The sequence below is a fragment of the Panthera onca genome, chromosome A2 (assembly GCF_046562875.1).
Source record: "Panthera onca isolate mPanOnc1 chromosome A2, mPanOnc1 haplotype 2, whole genome shotgun sequence".
NCBI lineage: Eukaryota > Metazoa > Chordata > Mammalia > Carnivora > Felidae > Panthera > Panthera onca.
The window spans coordinates 17886680-17905788 of NC_138340.1; the positions used below are offsets into that span (position 1 = coordinate 17886680).

At 58.1% G+C, this 19109-nt stretch overlaps 1 protein-coding gene across 1 annotated transcript in view; it reads right to left on the minus strand.

Moving 5' to 3' along the window:
* COL7A1 (collagen type VII alpha 1 chain) overlaps positions 1-19109 on the minus strand; it is a 31169-nt gene that overhangs the window by 2389 nt on the left and 9671 nt on the right. The window contains exons 31-112 of the mRNA XM_060630989.3: positions 18998-19060; positions 18250-18321; positions 18119-18154; positions 17950-17985; positions 17713-17784; positions 17524-17601; positions 17254-17280; positions 17118-17171; positions 16914-16976; positions 16769-16828; positions 16629-16664; positions 16387-16431; positions 16272-16307; positions 15872-15916; positions 15753-15788; positions 15593-15625; positions 15198-15230; positions 14966-15019; positions 14829-14888; positions 14701-14736; positions 14513-14593; positions 14375-14410; positions 14133-14177; positions 13908-13979; positions 13647-13691; positions 13373-13399; positions 13146-13175; positions 12947-13027; positions 12835-12870; positions 12723-12758; positions 12554-12634; positions 12263-12298; positions 11554-11616; positions 11297-11341; positions 10252-10287; positions 10143-10178; positions 9935-10030; positions 9778-9813; positions 9646-9681; positions 9490-9537; positions 9131-9166; positions 8876-8998; positions 8594-8794; positions 8464-8499; positions 8329-8382; positions 8082-8150; positions 7961-8005; positions 7782-7844; positions 7589-7633; positions 7272-7307; positions 7098-7133; positions 6939-6983; positions 6686-6718; positions 6544-6606; positions 6418-6453; positions 6257-6337; positions 6049-6117; positions 5893-5928; positions 5777-5818; positions 5579-5623; positions 5446-5490; positions 4801-4836; positions 4659-4718; positions 4417-4524; positions 4169-4240; positions 3992-4027; positions 3807-3866; positions 3665-3709; positions 3406-3441; positions 3260-3295; positions 3124-3180; positions 2903-2974; positions 2353-2424; positions 2104-2139; positions 1707-1787; positions 1407-1460; positions 1276-1329; positions 1141-1203; positions 624-686; positions 408-524; positions 159-236; positions 8-61 (exon numbers count right to left, since the gene is read on the minus strand). Of these exons, the coding sequence (XP_060486972.2) occupies positions 8-61; positions 159-236; positions 408-524; positions 624-686; positions 1141-1203; positions 1276-1329; positions 1407-1460; positions 1707-1787; positions 2104-2139; positions 2353-2424; positions 2903-2974; positions 3124-3180; positions 3260-3295; positions 3406-3441; positions 3665-3709; positions 3807-3866; positions 3992-4027; positions 4169-4240; positions 4417-4524; positions 4659-4718; positions 4801-4836; positions 5446-5490; positions 5579-5623; positions 5777-5818; positions 5893-5928; positions 6049-6117; positions 6257-6337; positions 6418-6453; positions 6544-6606; positions 6686-6718; positions 6939-6983; positions 7098-7133; positions 7272-7307; positions 7589-7633; positions 7782-7844; positions 7961-8005; positions 8082-8150; positions 8329-8382; positions 8464-8499; positions 8594-8794; positions 8876-8998; positions 9131-9166; positions 9490-9537; positions 9646-9681; positions 9778-9813; positions 9935-10030; positions 10143-10178; positions 10252-10287; positions 11297-11341; positions 11554-11616; positions 12263-12298; positions 12554-12634; positions 12723-12758; positions 12835-12870; positions 12947-13027; positions 13146-13175; positions 13373-13399; positions 13647-13691; positions 13908-13979; positions 14133-14177; positions 14375-14410; positions 14513-14593; positions 14701-14736; positions 14829-14888; positions 14966-15019; positions 15198-15230; positions 15593-15625; positions 15753-15788; positions 15872-15916; positions 16272-16307; positions 16387-16431; positions 16629-16664; positions 16769-16828; positions 16914-16976; positions 17118-17171; positions 17254-17280; positions 17524-17601; positions 17713-17784; positions 17950-17985; positions 18119-18154; positions 18250-18321; positions 18998-19060 (4506 nt within the window). The remainder of the gene's footprint in view (positions 1-7; positions 62-158; positions 237-407; positions 525-623; positions 687-1140; positions 1204-1275; positions 1330-1406; positions 1461-1706; positions 1788-2103; positions 2140-2352; positions 2425-2902; positions 2975-3123; positions 3181-3259; positions 3296-3405; positions 3442-3664; positions 3710-3806; positions 3867-3991; positions 4028-4168; positions 4241-4416; positions 4525-4658; positions 4719-4800; positions 4837-5445; positions 5491-5578; positions 5624-5776; positions 5819-5892; positions 5929-6048; positions 6118-6256; positions 6338-6417; positions 6454-6543; positions 6607-6685; positions 6719-6938; positions 6984-7097; positions 7134-7271; positions 7308-7588; positions 7634-7781; positions 7845-7960; positions 8006-8081; positions 8151-8328; positions 8383-8463; positions 8500-8593; positions 8795-8875; positions 8999-9130; positions 9167-9489; positions 9538-9645; positions 9682-9777; positions 9814-9934; positions 10031-10142; positions 10179-10251; positions 10288-11296; positions 11342-11553; positions 11617-12262; positions 12299-12553; positions 12635-12722; positions 12759-12834; positions 12871-12946; positions 13028-13145; positions 13176-13372; positions 13400-13646; positions 13692-13907; positions 13980-14132; positions 14178-14374; positions 14411-14512; positions 14594-14700; positions 14737-14828; positions 14889-14965; positions 15020-15197; positions 15231-15592; positions 15626-15752; positions 15789-15871; positions 15917-16271; positions 16308-16386; positions 16432-16628; positions 16665-16768; positions 16829-16913; positions 16977-17117; positions 17172-17253; positions 17281-17523; positions 17602-17712; positions 17785-17949; positions 17986-18118; positions 18155-18249; positions 18322-18997; positions 19061-19109) is intronic.

The window sequence follows — 19109 nt, forward strand, 5'->3', positions numbered from 1 at the left end:
CACTTACTGTTAACGCAGCTTCTCCCTTTTCCCCGCGGGGGCCAGCGGGCCCTGGCCGCCCCTGTGTGCAACAGATGGGACCAGACTGTGACCTCTGATCTTAGGGACACCAGAGGTCACCCCAGTCTCTGACCCCAACCCCAGGAATCCCCACTTACCTGCTCCCCTCTCTCTCCAGGGGCCCCAGGGGCCCCAGGGGCACCCACCACTCTCTCTCCAGGGGGACCTCGCTCACCCTGTCAGACACAAGGATGAGTGAGCAGTCAGAGTCAGTGGAGGTCAGAAGGAAGGAAAGTTGAGATCATTAGGCTCAGGGGTATTGGCGATGGGTTGCAGGGTCAGAGGTCAGTGATATTGGAAGGGTCAGGGAGGTTCAGGGATCAGGAGTCAGGGTCAGAGCTGTTTACCTTCTGGCCCTGAAGTCCTTCAGGGCCTTTGGGACCAACACTGCCAGGTGGCCCAGGGGGGCCACTAGAGCCATCATTGCCCCTAGGACCTGGGAAGCCCCCAATTCCTGGGGGCCCCTGTGGAGAGACAGGTCAGAGTCAGTGATCAAAGCCCCCAAAGATGGACCCACTTCCAGAAAGTACAGTCCCTTTAGCTTGACCTTGGTCTCCACTTACCCGCTCCCCTTTCTCACCCTGGTCACCCTTGGATCCTGGCTGCCCATCAAAGCCTCGATCACCCTGGGAACAGAAAGAAGCATGAGAGACCATCTGTCTTGATGTCCTCAGTTCAACTGCCATGAGCCCCTTGGTCCAATGGCCACAATCTTCCATGACCCAAGCACCTGTGACCCTACCATCCCAGGACCTTCAATCTGCTGTGATCCCCATGACCCTGACCTGACTGTAATACCCCTTGCCCTGCTTCCACCTATTTCCTTTATATACACACACCAGCCTCCCCTACTGACCTCTTAGCCCTGATGCACCTCTCCCCACTGCTCCACTTCTCATCCCTTAATCCAAAGTCCCCACTGTGACCCCAACTCGCCCTGAAACCTCAAAACCAACCCTACTCTACCCCCCAGTGTCCCAACTTTCCACAACCCTCTTGACATGAAACCCCCATGACCCTACCATGACCTTCCCTGCCCCATTTTAACCCCCTTTTGTCCATTGTCGAGAGGGCCCATACCTTGGGACCAATCAGGCCCTCCTTTCCAGGGGTCCCCGACTGGCCCGGCATACCCGGCTCCCCCTGGAGAAGAGAAAACATGAGCTGGGCCCTGGCCCACCCATCCTTTCCCCATTCTGGGTGCCCCACACTCACCACATCTCCCTTGCGTCCTGCCAGCCCAGGGCGGCCAGGGAGACCAGCTTCTCCCTGCAGGGATCAATCAGGTAGAAGGGTCAGACAGGCCCCAGGCCCCACAGACGCCCATGTTCCCATCACCTCTGTACCTTATCTCCCTTCTCTCCGTCAAGGCCACAGGCCCCCTTTATCCCTCGTTCACCCTGGAGGGGGGAAAGAAATGGAAAAGTGACTTCCAGACACCTAACCCCTTGACCAGACCATGTAACCACTCTCCAAACTGGCCTCAGACACTCTAATCTCTGACCTTCCAACCCCTAATCTAATGCCCCACATTCAATCCCATATACCCCAACATCTGACCCCAGATACCTGACCTTTGACCCCAGATACCTTGCCCTCCAACATCAGGCCTTCCTGACCAGGAAAAAAGCCCAGCCCCTTCCCACCTTGAGGCCCCGGGGACCCATGAAGCCAATATCTCCTTTGTCGCCTCGGATACCAGGGGTTCCATCCTTTCCTGGTGATCCCTGGTAGAGAGAGGGGTCAATATGGAGTCAAGGGAGGTCAGGAGGGATCCAGGGGAATCACTCTGGATGAAAGGAACAGGAAACACCACAGGGGTGAGAGTCACTATTGGAGGCCAGAGCTAATGGAAGAGCAGGATTTTCCATGGGCAGAGGTCACCATGCGGGTGGAGACATCATAGCGGTTACTGTGAAGGTGGGGGCACTGGGCAGCATGAGGACACCATGAGACCACTGGATCACTATAAGGTCAAAGGCCACCACAGGGAGATGGGGCCCTGTGGGGCAGGGGGTCTCTGAGGGAGCAGGGGCATCTTACCGGGTCACCTGGGATCCCTGCAGCACCAGGTTCACCCTGTAGGAAACACAGATGGGGGAGGGCCACCTTTCAGTGTGACTGTCCCCCGTGCCACTCAGTGACTCCCAGGCTGCACACAAATCCCATGTAATCACATGGCCACGTGGCCAACAGTGAGGGAGGCTGGAAACCCTCCAACGTTCAGAGGACACCCATGAGACAGATGTGTGTGACGGGTGGTTTGGGGTCTGTGCCTGGGGCAGGGCTGACCTTGGGTCCTGTGAGTCCACGAGCTCCCAGCAACCCGGTTGAGCCCTTGTCACCAGGCTCTCCCTTGGTGCCCTGTGGGTGTAACCAGGAGAGGGACATAATCAGGACCACACCAGGCTGGAGGCTTGAAGTATGACTGGAACCTGCCAGATGGGGCAGCGCTCGCTCCCACCCATCACCCTCAGTGTGGCTCATTTCTCATCCCAGGCCCTCAGATCCCTGCCCCTTCTTCCTACCATGGGGCTCCTGAACCAACCTGGAGTACTCCTGACACGTAAGAAGCCCCTTGTCTGTTCCCAGAGGGCCTCTCTTCGAGCTACATTCCACAGAGCTCCCTGGCGCCCTCACATGGAGGTCCTTGAGCCCACTGTAGAGCCCCCATCCTCTCAGCCCCTCCACAGAGTTGCCACAGCCTACTGAACCCCCTCCTTCTAACCCCCAGAAAGCCCCCATCCTCCCCTTTTTTCCTCACAGACCCTCAATAGAGCCCCACAGCCCACAGAAACCCTCTCCTGACCCTATATAGAGTACCCCACCCTCTTCTCTGTACCTTCTCTCCAGGGTTCCCAGTGTCTCCTCGAGGTCCTTTGTCACCATCTATGCCCCGAGGCCCTCGTTCGCCCTGGGTCAGGGGTCAGAAGTGAGGGTCAGGGGCTGGTGGTCTCTCACCATCTGAGGGTTTGAGCTCTCAGATTCCCTGGCCCAGCCCCCACGGGAGCTCCTCCCACACCCAAGATAGACCCACTCTGTACATGAGCCAGACCTACTCACCATGTCCCCTTTGGCACCCCGTGGCCCTGGAGGCCCCACAGCCATGGCTGCATCACCCTGAGTGGACAGAGGGCAATCAGAGGACGCAGGACCACACTTAGCCCCTGCCTCTGCCCTCCCGCATGCCCACACTCACCTTGTCACCCTTTAGCCCTGTAGTTCCAGTGTCACCCTATTGGGTGGAAGAGTGTGAATCTCTCCAAACTGAGGAGTCCCAAGTCCTGAATTACAAGATCTGGCTCCACCCCCACCCACCCTGGGGCCTTTTCCCCGTGTCCTTACCTTCTCCCCACGTTCCCCCCGGCTGCCCGGGGGCCCCTGTATGAAAAGACAACAGTGAGCTAAATAAACTTGGGGGCATTAGCGGGGAGACAGCTCAGGGGGTAGGGGACAACCAAGGGGTCCAAGGGGAATGGGAGACATGAAGGACCAGAGAGTACATAAAAAGAACCAGAAGTCTACAGAGTGTGTCCCAACAGCACAGAGGGCACAGGCAGGGGACTGAAGTCACATCACTGGTGCTTTCCCCAAGGGGACCCACCGTGAGTCCTCGGGGTCCCTCCTGGCCGGGACGGCCGTCTTCACCCTGGATGGTGACATTGAGTTCATTGACTCAGAAGTTGGAAATGAGAGGCAAGAGCCGTGGTAAAGGGAGCCATGGCTGCAGAGCAGGAAGTACATACCCGGACACCAGGTTCCCCACGCTCGCCTCGGGCCCCAGGCAGCCCTGCTCCAGGGTCTCCCTGGAGATCAACAGGACACCAGGGATATGTGAGGGGAATCAGTGGGGGACAGAGGGTCAAGGGAGGTCAGTGGAGGGTGGAGGGAGTGATGGATACAGGAGAGCCAGCAGCATTGTCCCATCTACCTTGTCTCCTTTGAGTCCAGAGGGCCCGGGCACTCCCTGTGGGCAGAGTAAGGTGAGTGTCCCATGCCCTCAAAAGCACACACACATACCCAGCCACACAGTGTGTCCCAGTTCCCACCTGGACAGACTCCAACACACAGGAATCAGATACCCGGGACAGAGAGCACTTCTACTCACCGCTGACCCTGGTGGTCCAGGTGGCCCCAAGGGACCTGGGGCTCCCTCTCTCCCCGGGAGACCTGCCAGACCCTACGGGAACAATAAAGCAAAAGAGGCAGAGAATGACTTGGAGACCTTCCTCCCCTATGGCCCCTCCAAGACTGGAGCCCCTGAGGCAGGGCCTGGGCCCCCTTCTCCTCACCCACTACCAAATTCAGAAGTCCTGAAGTCACCAAGTCCCTGCATGCTGCTCCCAGCACGCTCACCCGCTCTCCACTGGGGCCTGGCTGACCCGTCTCTCCACGAAGGCCTGTCTGACCGGGGAATCCGACAACACCAGGAGCACCAGGGGGCCCAGGGGGGCCCGCATCTCCCTGGAACGGAGATAGCAAAGGGAGGAATGGCCCCAACAGGACTGCTTCCCAGAACCAGGCCCAGAATGCCTTCTTCCCACTTCCAGGCACCTCCCTGCCTGCTGCACACCACTGGTGATGGGGCATCGACTAACCTTCAGACCTGGAGGACCAGCTGGCCCAAGGGGGCCCTGGACCCCGATTCCTGGGTCACCCTTCAAGGGAAAGAGGGGTCAGATCAGCTCTCCGAGTCCCAGGAACATGACCCCCAGCAGGGATGCTTTAGGGTACACATACCTTATTACCCTTGAGTCCAGGAGCCCCTTTTTGACCCTAAAAAAGCAAAGTAAACGGTACCTGAGACGGGAGGAACATGAACCCAGAGCTTAGACACGGCCCAAGAATATTCCCAGGGTAGCTCACATGTGGAACTCAGACACGTAAGCAAGGATTGGCTCACAGGAGCCCAGAGGTGACCACAGATATGTGGGAGTTTAGGCGTGGCTACAGACACGGGGAGCCCACACAGAAGCACAGGCATAGGGACCTCCGGTGTGAGCACAGACACACAGGAGCTCCCAGGAGCACACAAATGTCGCCCCATCCTGGGGAGCTAAGACAGGCCCACAAGCATGCATTCAGATACATGGAACGCAGAGGTGGCAGGGGAAAGGGGTACATTAACAGGAGACCTAGGGCATCAGACAGGGACACACACGTGTGCTCAGACACAGTGAGGAGCAGAAGACCTAGGACAGGCACAAGGAAGCAAAGACACACCCCCGCCCCCACCTAGGTGGGAGGAAGTCAAGAGGCTGGATCCCTGTGTACTCCCTGGAGCAGGACCCTGAATGCTGGAGGGTGCACAGGCCTGGGAATGGTCCCTCATGTCCACACCTGCACTCCTTACTCCCAGCTGACTTGCCCAGACCCCAGACTCACATCTTCCCCAGGGTCTCCAGGCTCCCCTGCACGGCCAGCTTCACCCTGCACAGAAAGGGTAGTAGAGGATCTAGCCACCCAGCCTGGCCCCCCTCTACACAGTGCTTAGGCCCTTGGGCTGAGTCTGCCTCACCTTCTCGCCCCGAGGCCCTGGCAGTCCTCGATCACCTTTGGCTCCCTGTAGAGACAGGGGACAGGAAGCAACATGGGCATTAGGGGCACAGAAAGATGACACCCAAGGAAGGAGGTGCAGGGTCCAATGTAACATGTATTATGAAAGCCCAGAGTCATGAGGATGGGTGAACTATGCTGTCGGAGGCTCCACACTCACCGGCTCTCCCACCAGGTCTCCAGCAAGGCCTCCGGGGGCTCCCTGATGAGGGAGAAGGGTCAGTGGGATGCCCTGGCCCCCCTCGGTCCCTCCCCCCAGGCCTTCTGCACACTCACCTTCTCTCCCTTTGCTCCAGGGGGCCCGACCACAGCCTGTGGGGAATGCCCAGTGAGCTACCTAGCCCCCCCGCCTTCTCCCCAGCCCCACCCCGCCGGCCTGGATGGTGAGGCAGAGGAGCTGGTACAGAGGGTCGGGGTCAGGGTCAGGATCACCTGTCCAGGAGCCCCCATGGGTCCAGGCTCTCCTTTAGGTCCAACAAGGCCGGGCAGACCTGGCGACCCCTGTGACAGGGCAATGGGAAGGACTCAGTGCCTCCCCACCACCTTGGGCCTGCTGCCGCTGCCCTCCCTACTCTCTAGGCCCAGGACCGGGCACACGGCCCCATCACAGGCTTGGAGAAAGCTCCCCCAGAATACACACCGGCACACCAGGAGCTCCTCTGTCTCCATCTTTGCCACCGGCACCATCACGACCTGGGGCTCCCGGCTTCCCTGTCTCCCCCTGAAAGGGAGGAGCTCTGTCACGGGCCTGCCCACTGACTCCTGACCCCCTGGAGCTCAGTCCTGACCCCCAGGACTCACCACTTGTCCAGGCAGACCCGGTGCCCCCTGAGGACCCTGAAGGAGACAAGTCAGATGTAAGGGGAACATGGGGGAACGTGGGACCCAGGGGGCAGGACACGGTGTTCCTGCAGGGACCCCACTTACCACGAGGCCTGAAGGGCCAGGAGGGCCAGGAAGTCCCACAGCCCCGGTGGGTCCGGGAAGGCCCTGGGGGAAGAAACAGTTCAGGGCAGCTCCAATCCCACGTGGCTCCCTGTGACTCTAACCCCTGAGCTGGGCCACTCACCCGTCCTGGTGGTCCTGTCTCTCCAGGCTCCCCCTGCCAAAAACCGAGAGACCTTGTGACCCCACAAAAAGACAAGAGGCTCCTCAGCCCTCTGCCCATAAGAAAAGCCCACATGGATGGGGCACCTTGGTGCTTAGCCCTATCGCAGGGTGATGACAACCCAGGGGGGTGGCAGGGGCTATCCTGGTGTGGACATGGCTCAGAGGAGCCTCCTCTGCCTTTTAGCCACACGTCTGCACACACCTATACTCACCTTCAGGCCAGAAGGACCCTGGGGTCCTGTGGAGCCAGCAAGGCCCTAGAAAAAAGTATCAAGAGCAGGAGATGGGAGTCAGAGTCATCTGCTCGGGGATTAACACAAACAAGGCCTGCCCATCCCACCCCCACCAGGCAGTGCTCTCCTGTTACTCACCGGGGCACCAGGAGGTCCAGGGTCTCCATGGCCACCCTGTTGGAGAGAGAAGGAGTCTGGTGAGGCGGAGCCAGTCCCACCCCACCAGAGAAACTAAGGCAGTACTGCCCCTTGTGGCATGGGGCAGGATGGGGGCAGGATGGGGGCAGGAGGGGTGAGGATTCTGATACTCACCACTGGGCCAGGGGTCCCCCTTGGACCTTGCAAACCCTGGATAGAGAAGGGGGGCTGCTGAGCCTCAATCCGGGCCTCATGTGGGCCTGTTTCCAACCTGCAGAGGCCTCTGTCTAGGGAGCCCACGTGCAGGCTGCCACCCCTCAGGCATAGATCACCCCATACCCTCAGGGATAACACACACACCCCTGCACTCACACCCTGGCACGCAGGCACAACATCCTTGTCACTGGTGACATGTGCACAGAGCAGCCAGCTCCCAGCAGAGGGCAGCTGTTCCCAGGAGCCTGGGCCAGGATGTTCCTGCCACCACTTACCGGCTTCCCTTCAGGCCCAGCCACACCACGCTCTCCTGGTAGACCCTGAAGAGAACAGGTTTAAGACCACATGGATCCTCTTTGTTCCCACATCCCAGCCGCCCCAGACAGTCCCAGGCAGTGCAGACTCCAGTCCAGACAACACTGTAAGAGCCCTGTGCAGGCACATGGGTGACCTGTGGCACAGACTCACCGGGCTGCCATCAAGACCCCTCTGTCCAGGCTCTCCCCGGTCTCCCTTGATGCCTGGCACACCCTGCAAGCAGAACGCCATGTCCTGAGCCCCCGGTCACTGCTATGTGCCCATAGACACACCACTGCTCATGTGCCCCCCTAAAGGAGAGGGAAGCAGGGTGGGTTAGCAGGCCTCACCCTGTCTCCCTTGGGGCCTCGGTCGCCGTCACTGCCTGGATCCCCCTGTAGGGATGACATGTCAAGCTGGACCCTGGTGCCATGGCAGGGAGTGGCCCCCCTGTTGATCGCACACACTGACCTTAGTGCCTTTGAGTCCAGGGGGTCCTTGCACTCCAGAGAGTCCAGGACCTAGCTCATCCACAGCCACCTACAAATACCAGGTCATAGGAGAGAAATGTGTCTATCACAGATGGAGGGGTCACCCCAGATTAAAGGATCCCACAGGATTATGGGTTAGAGACACCATATGGAGTTTCTGGGGCCTAAGTTAATGGTGGCCTCCTGGTAACAACAGTCACAGGCCCAGGGCAGGGCTGGCTGATCACCTTGGGGCCAGGAGGGCCGGGAGGTCCAGGGAGGCCAGGAGGGCCGTCTCTGCCCTGTGGAGAAGAAGGAAACGGTGTGGCTTCCCCAGCACAACACCCAGGAAGTCCCGCCCCCTGTAGCCTCTCTCAGCTCACCTGTTCCCCACGTTCTCCTTTCTCTCCTCGTTCTCCCTGAGGTGCAAATAGCAGGGTGGGGGTCACGTCCACGGGGAGCCCAGCCCCTCCTGGCCCCACATCCCCAGCCTTCCTGGCTAGCCCAGCTCACCCTCTCTCCTGGCCTTCCTGCCTCCCCTGCGTCCCCAGCCCGGCCTGGGAGCCCAGGAATACCAGGCTTTCCAGGCTCCCCGGCAAGGCCGGGAGGTCCAGGGGGGCCCCTTTCCCCAAGGGCCAGGCCTGGTGGCCCCTGAGGGCCAGGGTCTCCACGATCTCCCTTCAGCCCACGTTCTCCAGAAAAGCCAATGGGTCCCTGGAGGAACAGAAGAGTGAATGTCGCTAGAGGTGGGTGACACCGTCCACAGGACATCCCCACTGAGTGATCGACACTCACCTCTTTGCCTGGGGGGCCCCGCTCGCCTGGGTCCCCCTTAGGACCACGGCGCCGGTCAGGCAAGGGCAGGAAGCTGCCGGAGCTCTCATCCCAGGTCTCCACGATCTCTCGCAGGGCAGATGTCTGAGTGATAACAAGGGGTTGGGGAAACAGGGACCATTCCTGCAGCCACCCAGGCCCTCGCCAGGCCATGTGGGCACTCCTTGCCCCCTGGGGCCTCCATCCACCCCCACTCCCAGCCCCCAAACAACCTACCTTGATGCCAATCGTTTCCAGCAACCGCTCCACATTCTGGGGACACAAGCTGGGTGAGGGGCTGCCCTCAGAGAAGCCCCACGCTGCTCCCAGAAACAGCTTCCATACTCTCTTCTCCAGGCCTCTTGCCCACAGGACACTTTAGCGCTGGTTGAGGTGGCTCAAAGCCCTGGAAGCCCCTCCCTGGCATGCCCCCATTGCCTGGTCCCCCCAGTGTAGACTACGGGAATCCCAATAGGACAGGAGACTGAACACACAGGACAGAACCCATGGGGCCACAGGGCAAGGGGAAGAGGATAGAGGTGGCTCCTTTAGGCATGCAAATAAGAGTCGAGGACCAGGTCCTAAGCTTCACTCACCCCCACGCTCCCAGGTTCTCCTCTCAGGCCACGTTCTCCCGGAAGGCCCTGGAGACACCAAGAGACAAGTTGCTGGACCCAGTTTCTGGGGGAAGTGTGCATGCACCATGTGGGAGCTATGGCTACCTGGGCATGTGAGAAAGGTGGGGACCTCACCTGTTCCCCTTTGGGTCCACTCTCCCCACGGTCACCCTGAGAACAAAGAGTGATCACAAAGAGAGGTGGGGGGAAATGCCTCAACCCTACTAGCCCCTCACCGTACCCCCTACCCACCACATGCACACTCACCTTGGGGCCTGTGTTTCCTGGAACCCCAGGAAAACCCTGAGATATGAGAGAACACAAAGAGGTCACATAGGATCATGGTATCCCAGGATGGTATCCAGTGGGAACATAATGGCCCCCGACGCTCCCAAGTCCTAGAACGACCCTCCTGGATACTCACCTGGCCAGAAGGGCCCACCTGCCCAGGGAGGCCTGGGGGACCCTGGAGTCCAGGGCTACCAGGAGCTCCACGCTCACCCTTGGGACCCTCGTGACCCTGTGGGGGATGTAGCCAGGATCAGGACCCTGAGGCCCCAGAAAAGAGTGGAACCATATATCACAGATATCACAGGGTCATGGGTCAGGTTGCAGAAGGCTCCAGCACTCACTTCTCTCCCAGGGGTGCCCGAATCTCCCTTCTCTCCCTGTGGAGGACAAGGGTACTTTAGATAGGGCCCTATTCTGAGGGCAGAACAGACTCCAAGCGAGGGGTCTTACCTTCCTTCCATCTTCTCCAGGGTCCCCAGGTTCCCCCTGTAGGCACAAGATTCACATCAGCCCCAAAATTCACTGGTGTCTGGCTGCAAGACACTGGCTTGGCTGGTCTCAGATGACTATATGTCTGTGTCTATGACTCCAAGCCTCTGTGTCTTGGAGCACGGCCTGTGACCATTTGAGTGAGCCTTTATACATCTGAGGGCATGCCTGTGTGGTTCTTCTCACTTCTACATGTAACTGCACATGTTCTCTATCTCTGGCTTTCTAGATATAATACCACATCTATGCATCTGTGTGTGTGTGTGTGTGTGTGTGTGTGTGTGTGTGTGTAGGTGTGTGTGTGTGTGTGTTAGCATGTGTATCCATGCATGGGTCTTATGTCCTCATAGGTGGCACTTAGTAGGTGTCTGTTGGTCTGCACATTGTGACTCATATCTACATATGGGCATGTACATGTATACACAGGGCGGACATGTGTCTACATGTCTCTGGTGCCTTGAGAATTGTCTCTATGTCTCAATATCTGTGTACAAGTCAACATGTGTGGCCATATGTAGGTGAGTGACTGCGGATATGAATGCACGTGTCACATGCCAGAGCCTTGGATGTGTGTCTCATTATGTTTCAGCACAGGTCCACATGTGGCCCTGGTCCCATGTCTTAGCACATATCTGGTCTGGGTGGAAGTGTCTGTGTCAACAAGTCTCCAAGTATCCGTCAATGTGGCTTCATGCGAGTATGTCTGCCCCTCTCAATATGTGTCTGTGGCTCTTCACCTGATCCCGTGGCTATGGGTTATTCTAGCAGGTGTCAGTCCATCTGGGCACAAATCAGCATGCCCACATAACTCACTGCGAGGCTGCCTGATGTGCACGTGACGTGGATTTCAGTATGTATCTGTATGTAGGTCTGGGCTAGGTACATGGGTGTTGACACACCTCAGCAAGTGTCTGTCTGTGTGTCCCATGTGCAGCTACATATCTGGTCTGGGTACACGTGCTGACATTTCTCAGTAGGTGTCCCTGTGTCTGCTCTAGAAACTCACATTTTTCCCATTCAGGCCAGGCTTGCCATCCTCTCCTGGCTTTCCCTGTGGGAACAGATCATTAAGTCAGGGATTGGGTGAGGGCAGTAACGGGGCAAAAGGGTACCATGAGGGGGGCTTGGCTGGCTCAGTTTGTAGAGCGTGAGGCTCTTGATCTCAGGATCATGAGTTCGAGCCCCACGTTGGGTGTAGAGATTATATACATACATATGTAACTAAACTTTAAAAACATGGCTACCATGAAAACTCAGTCTCACCTGGGCTCCAGGGGGGCCAGACGGGCCAGGGGGTCCGTGTTCTCCTCGGAGGCCTGGAAGCCCCTGGAAAAAGTCTTTGCTAGGGTTGAAAGAGCCACTGAGAGCCCCTGGAGCACACCCATGGACTGGGGAGGACCCCATTAAGATCCTCCTTGAGTGTGGAGACCCCCAAAATTTGGCGGTCTCACTGAAATCCCCTGAGGCAGAGACTCCATTGGTTAGGGCCCCCCCCTACTAAAACTCCCAAGGGAATAACCTACAGGACTTGGGGGACCTAATAAGGCCCGCAAGGCGAGGTCAAGAAGGTCAGAAAGCTGGACCCTGCTAAAACCTGCCTGCCAGGGACTGAGACCCCTCCCAAGGACAGGGCTGGACCAATTGCTCCTATTCCCAGTGGTACTGTGAAATGATGACCCCGGGCAATTTATGCTGGACCTGAGCCACCCTCCGGCCTAAGATCTCCCCTCACTGGGGTGCCTAGGTGGCTCAGTCGGTTGAGCGTCCGACTTCGGCTCAGGTCATGATCTCGCAGTCCGTGAGTTCAAGCCTGGCATCGGGCCCTGTGCTGACAGCTTGGAGACTGAAGCCTGCTTCTGATTCTGTGTCTCCCTCTCTCTCTGCCCCTCCCTTTCTCATGCTCTGTCTCTCTCACTCTCAAAAATGAATAAATGTTAAAAAAAAAAAACAAAACAGATCTCCCCTCACTTACGTCTCTCCCTGGGTCTCCAGCTTTGCCTGCAGCACCCTGAGGAGAGACTCAAAGTCAGGGAGTCTGCAGTGATCACGGGGTCAGGAGCACCACCCACCAACAACACCACTAGTTCCTGTGAACTCAGGCCTGCAAGGCACTAACATCCCCCACCCAGGAAGGTTCTAGGAGAAGACACAGATACCCCACCTAGCTCCCGAGTTCATCAAGACCAAGAAGACCCAGGTGAGGCTGGGGTCATATGAAGAGGAAAGGGAAAGGTGTGACCAGACCATGACCATCATGACTCACATGCAGCCCAGGGGGGCCAGGGGCTCCTGGTTTACCATCCAGCCCACTGCGGCCATCCAGGCCAGGTGAACCCCGGTCACCCTGAGGAAAATAGAGAAGTAAGAGGCCTCAAAGGATAAGATGGACCTAAGAGCCTGGCTTGGGGCTAAAAACCTCCATGCCCTCTCACCTTCTCTCCTGTTGGGCCTCGGACACCTGGGTCCCCCTGGAGGGAACAAGGTCAGATAAGAGGTGAGGGTAAGAGGAGGACTGAGGCTGCTGGGGCAAAGAGTATCACTCACCTGAGGGCCTGGGGGCCCCCGGAGTCCACTGATGCCCTGAGGATAGGGGAAGGAAGAAATCAGACCAGGCTTTCCCAGACCCACACCTCCTCATGGGACCAACCACACTCACCCTCTCCCCAGCAGCTCCAGGGGGGCCTGGGTCACCCTTGGGTCCTCGAGGACCCTCCTGTCCACGGTCCCCAGGCTCTCCCTGTGGCAGAGACAAGCTGGTTGAAGGAATGTCCCTAGGGCTGCAGGCATGCCCATCATGGAGGCACCAGGGGGCTTCCCTGTGCTCAGAGCTTCACTCCACCCACAGACCCTGATACCTTCTCTCCGGGTCCAAGTCCCATGTCTACCTGTCGGGTGGGGGGGGATAGTCAGTGAATGGTTCAACAAGGAGAATTGGGGCCAGTGAGGGGCTATGGGATCAATGGAGCTATCAGGAGGCCATGAGGGGAACAGGGGGCAGTGGAAGGGATGAAGGGATACCATGTGGCGCCAACAGGAGCAGGTGAGGGACAGGATAGAGGACCACACCCAGCTAAGCCCTTACCAGCCGTGCAGGGGGTCCCGGGAGACCCTGGGAAAGGAAATGATTATGATCAATAGGAGCCCCAAGATCACAGGGCATGGCTGTTCATCCCAGACTCAACTCTGCTCCCCGATTCCCTGAAGCACCCCAATGCCAACACCCAGAAGGCAGGTCAGGCCTGGAGACAGCCATCAATACTCCCCACCTTGACCTCCAGGCCCCTTATGTACACACTGACCAGACCAAGCACTGGAAACTCCCATCCCTCCAAGCCCAGAACACTGGCATTACTCACCGGCTCCCCACGGTCACCCTTGGGTCCAGATGGTCCAGGGCTGCCCTGTAGAAAGTCAGGGGTCACTCAAGATAGGCAGCAATTTCAGGAAGCTTTGGAAGCAAACTAAAGACTCATGGGGATCCTAGTGGCCTTTGGGGGTTGTGACGAAGGGGTCACAGGGGATTGTGAGCGTTTATCATTGCAGGGTTGGGATGGCAGGAGCGGGGGCTGGGAACTGGATGGCTGAAGTTGGGGTTAGGGGTCAGGGTTAGGACTCACATTTCGTCCATCCTCTCCAGGATCTCCTTGGTCTCCCTTCTCACCCACAGGTCCCCGAGCTCCAGGTGCCCCCTGAGAAGAGCAGCTGGTCTGAGACAGGCCCTCGTGGCATTCTGCAGGTTTCCCATGACCCCCCATACTGTTCAGGTTCCCCATCACCCCCAAAACCATGCCTGAATTTCCCATCACAATATGCACCCCCTTACTTCTCCCTGCCAGCCTCACCCGAAGGCCACGTTCGCCAGCTTTTCCAGGCAAACCTGGGTCACCCTGGTGATGGAGAGAAAGCCACACTGAGCAGGTGGCTTGGGCTCAAACTGACTCAAGGAGCAGGGGCAGAGAAGGGTCTGGGCACCAGATAGACAGTAGGCAAGGGAATGGATTCGATGACCTGGGGGAGCCCCCAGTCCAGTGGGATCACAATGCAAGGGTACCGGGTCAGAAATCAGAGTGGGAAGGAGTCTTACCGGGGGACCTTCATCACCTTTCTCTCCAACTTCACCCTGAGAGACATGAGAATCAGTCCTGGTCCTAAGATACCCCGCGATGACAGCAACATTCTATTCTCCTACCCCCCAAGACTCCCCCAACTCCAGCTTTCTTACATCTCGTCCTCGGGGGCCGACGAGTCCTGGGGGGCCAGGCCGCCCAGGGTCTCCCTTCTCTCCAGGAGGTCCTGAGTCACCCTGTGGAGGAGGCAAAAGTGGGGTGATGCAGGATGCACATAGCAGCCAGTCCCTGAGGGGTGGTAACCCCAGAAACCTTGAGGTTACCCAAGGTCATAGGTACTCACCGGGGGTCCTGCTCTGCCTGTCAGGCCAATGGGACCCTGCAGGGTGTAGGGGGGAGTACAGGACTTAGTTGGGGCTCCCGGGTACTACCTCATCTCCTGCCACACTCCCCAGCCCCACATTTATTCACCCGGTCTCCAGGGTCTCCTTTGGGGCCAGGGTCTCCTTGAAGAACCAAGCCAGGTGGGCCCTGTGGTGAAAGGATCAGAAGTCAGGGAGCACAACCCTCACCTGCCCTACCCCCTTAGACACTGTCCCTTCACTCACCCGCTCCCCTTTGACTCCTGTAGCTCCTCTAGGCCCCGTGGGCCCCACATCTCCCTGGAAGTAACAAAGACCATCAACCATCAGCATCAGCCCCAGGTTCCATGACCCCACAATCCAGCAATCATGCCACAACCCTATGACTTCCAGGGGCCTCCAGGAAAGCCTAAAGGCAGACCCCATGACCTTGACCTCAACCCTGGATCAGCCTCCATTTCACTCTCGCCAGAATTACCTTCTCTCCTTTGGCCCCAGCACCATCAGGTCCCTGAAAACAAACAGGACAGACACACTTGGCCCTGCCTGGGGATTACAGTACTACGTGATTGACTGGGGATGAGGTAATATGGAACTAGAAGTCATAGAGCTCAGTCTCTGTCCAGAGGTCACAGAGTCACCGCTGGGAGCAGGGCAGGGGTTACACAGAGTTCATGACCTGTATGATGGTCACAGGGTCACAGGTTACAGCCAAGAGTCGGGAGATGCATTGTGGCATCAGGAGAGTCACAGAACTCTTAGCCTTCCCATGGTCCCAAGGTTATGGGGTTTCAGCCTAGAATACTGGTCTACAGGCAGGCTCGTGCTCAAGGAGCCATGCTGTGCTCAGAGCCCCATCCTCCCTTTGCTCACCACTGCAGGGTCCCCAGGGCGACCAGGCTCCCCCTGTGGAAAAAGGATGGGGGCAGGGATGAGTCAGAGACCCACCTAGGAACTCCAGGTCCTGGTGTCCCACCTGCCACAATCCCAAGTGCAGGGGGTGGGAGGGACTGACCCCCAGGCAATGACTCACCTTCTCTCCTCTGCGGCCGGTGGGTCCTGGCGGCCCCTGCATATGGAAAAGGTATGAAGCCAGAGCAGGAGGAACCCTTGAAAACCCCTCTCCCCATCCTACCATAGTCACAGACTCACTTCGGGCCCCTCAGCTCCCGGACGTCCAGCCACTCCAGGCAACCCCTGGGAAAGAAGAGCAGAAATGCTGATCCAGGGGGATGGGCAGGGAGATAGTAGCAAGCAAGGGCTAGAAATTGTGGGGATGCTGAAGAGAGGGCACAAAAGGTCAGGATTTAGGCAACAGGAGTCAAACTGAGGGGTGACAGAGTCCAGATCAGTGGAAGTCAGGGTCAGTTCAGCAGGGTCAGGAAGTAAAAAGCAGGTCCCGGGGGTTAAGGGTTGGAGCCTGCATCAGCAAGAGTCATGTGAGGAGAGGTGGAGGGCCAGGGACAGGGGGCATCAAGGTTGAGAAGTCAGAACCAGGAAGGGGCACAGAGCACAGGTCAGCTGGACACTGGCATCAGGCCAGAGGGCTCACCTGCGGTCCCACTGGGCCAGGGGGTCCACGTTCACCCTGATGGAACAGAATGGGTCAGAGCTGAGTCTGGCCACAGACCCTCTGGGGCCCTGAGAAACCCCTAGGCTGCACTTACCTTCTCTCCAATCTCACCCACAGCCCCTTTCAGTCCTCGGTCACCCTAAGGGGAGAAAGATAGGAGAGGCGCCTTGACTGTCAAACCCTAGAGAAGGCATCTCAAACTCTAGCTATCCTGCCTCCAAAACTACAACCTCTGACCTGCTGAGAGCCCTCATCTCCTGATCCTCCCCCAGCCCCCAGTCCTAGAATTGTCCCAGTGGTCACACCCCACACCTGACCTCCCAAAATAGCACTTACTTTGGGGCCAATGTCCCCAGGAGGTCCTCGTGGGCCCTAGAAGGGGTTTGGAGACTTGAGTTTGGGCATAAGCATAGGATAGAGGGTGGGAAGCTGAGGGAGCTGTGCCCACCCCTCAGAACCCTTGCCCCTACACTCACCCGCTCACCCGGGCTCCCAGGTTGTCCTGGGAGGCCTGGGGCTCCATCCTCACAGTCACCCTGAAGGAGAAACAGATGAGTAGAAGACCCTACCTCCCTCAGCCTCCGCCCCAGAATGGGCACACCAAGAGGTCAGGCCTCCCACCTTTTCTCCTTTCTCTCCAGAGGGGCCAACTGGGCCTTGGGGTCCAGGGCCTCCGGGAAGACCCTAGGAGAAAGTGAGTGAAAACGTGAGCCCCAAACTATGAGGCCCAGCACCCACCCACTGCCCCAGAAGAGCCTCAGCCTCAGTATCCACACCCCTGAGATGGCCCCCAAGTTCCCCAGCAGAGCCTCAAGGCTCCCTCACCGGCAGCCCAGGCTCCCCTGGAACAGTGCCACCATCACCTGGTCCTGGGGGGCCCTGAGAGAGAACAGTAGGTCAGGAGCCAGCCAATGGGAATCAGACTCCAAGCCACCCCCAGGACACCTTGCCCCTCACTTACCCGCTCCCCACGATCGCCTTTGTCACCCTGGAAGACAGATCATGACTCCATGACCCTGGACCACACCTCCACTCCCAAATATACCAGGAGAAATGAAGGTCATTGGGACAAATCGGATTACAAAGGTCACGGAGGAACTGAGGAGTCATGGGGGGCTAAGGGGTCATATGGGGTCAGAGCAACCAGTAGGGGTTATATGGGTTCAAATGGGGTCACCAGGTCACTGGATCACATTGAGGTCATGAGACCATAAAGGGATCATGTTGTCACCTTCACAGTCGTTCCAGGAAGTCCTGGGGGACCACGGGGTCCTGGGTCCCCCAGTGGGCCACGGGATCCAGGGAGGCCCTAATGGAGGAGACAAAGTATAAAGTACAACCCCACTGACCCTTACTCCTACCCTGTCTCCTGCTGGTTCCCCACCACACACCTCTTGCCCCCACACATCCTAGAACTTACTGGAGGTCCAGGGTCCCCTTTCTGCCCAGGAAGCCCTGGGCCTTCGCCTCCAATGACTCGTCCGGGATCTCCCTGCAGGTCAGAAAGCAAAGGGCAGGATTCAGGGCATGGGAGCCTTGAGGCGGGAGAAGTTCCCAGAGGTACCTAGGTATTCCTTATCATGCCACAGGCCCCGCATAGCATCCAGCCTGTTCCTCCCTGGGACATCCTGGCTCCCTCCCTTCCCCCTTCACCTACCGGCTCCCCCTTTGGGCCTCGAGGTCCTCGCTCTCCCTGAGGACAAAATAGAGCAAAGGGTGATGCTTGGGCTCAAGCGCATCCACACTGCCCACCCCCAACGGGTCCCCACCCTCCAGAAAGAACTTTGGGAAGACACTGGGTGAGCAAAGAAGGGAAAGCAACTCACTGGATCTCCACGAGGGCCAGGCCACCCTGGGGAGCCCTGTAAATGGAAGAAGTCAGGGCAGTCAGACCACCTACTCACCCACTCAAGCAAAGAGTCCTACCAAATGACCTGCAAGGGCAAGGCTTGCTTACCTTGGAGCCAGGGGTTCCAGGAGTCCCAGGGCGGCCAGGGCTGCCTGGAGGCCCATCTGCCCCAGGAAAGCCCTAAGGAGTCAAAGAGGTCAGGGCAGGAAGGGACCCTCCCTCCGTGCCCTTGGTTTGCCGGAGGAGCCTAGACTATTCTTTATCTAGATTCCCACCCCACAGGCCCCTGAGTGTTGCTGGGGTGGAGCAGTGGGGCAGAGAAGCAGCCCTTCTGAGCTAAATAGGGACTCATCCCAGGTACCAGGGCAATGATGAGGTGGAGGGGCCTTCCCTGCCTCTGGGATTTAGAACTTACACCCAGGGGCGCCTGGGTGGCGCAGTCGGTTAAGCGTCCGACTTCAGCCAGGTCACGATCTCGCGGTCCGTGAGTTCGAGCCCCGCGTCAGGCTCTGGGCTGATGGCTCGGAGCCTGGAGCCTGTTTCCCATTCTGTGTCTCCCTCTCTCTCTGCCCCTCCCCCATTCATGCTCTGTCTCTCTCTGTCCCAAAAATAAATAAAAAAAAAAAAAAAACGTTGAAAAAAAAAAGAACTTACACCCAGGCTCTCGGGGGGAGTCTCAAAACCCCACTGGCTGCTCTACTATAGGCCCTGCCCAAGAGTCTCTGGTGTGGTTTAAATGTCCACTTAGACTTCTAACACCCTTGCGGTTCTAGCCCTGCTCTCTGCTTCTGTCTTCTAAAAACCCTGAGAACACTTGGAGGAGTGTCTTCGGGGAACCCCAATGATTTCCACTCACCCTCTCACCCTTTGCAACGGTACTTCCAGGAGGCCCTGGGGGTCCAGGAGCACCAGCCCTGCCCTGAGAGGAGAGAGCAGGTAAGGAAGCAGTACTCTGGTCAGGGGGCAGA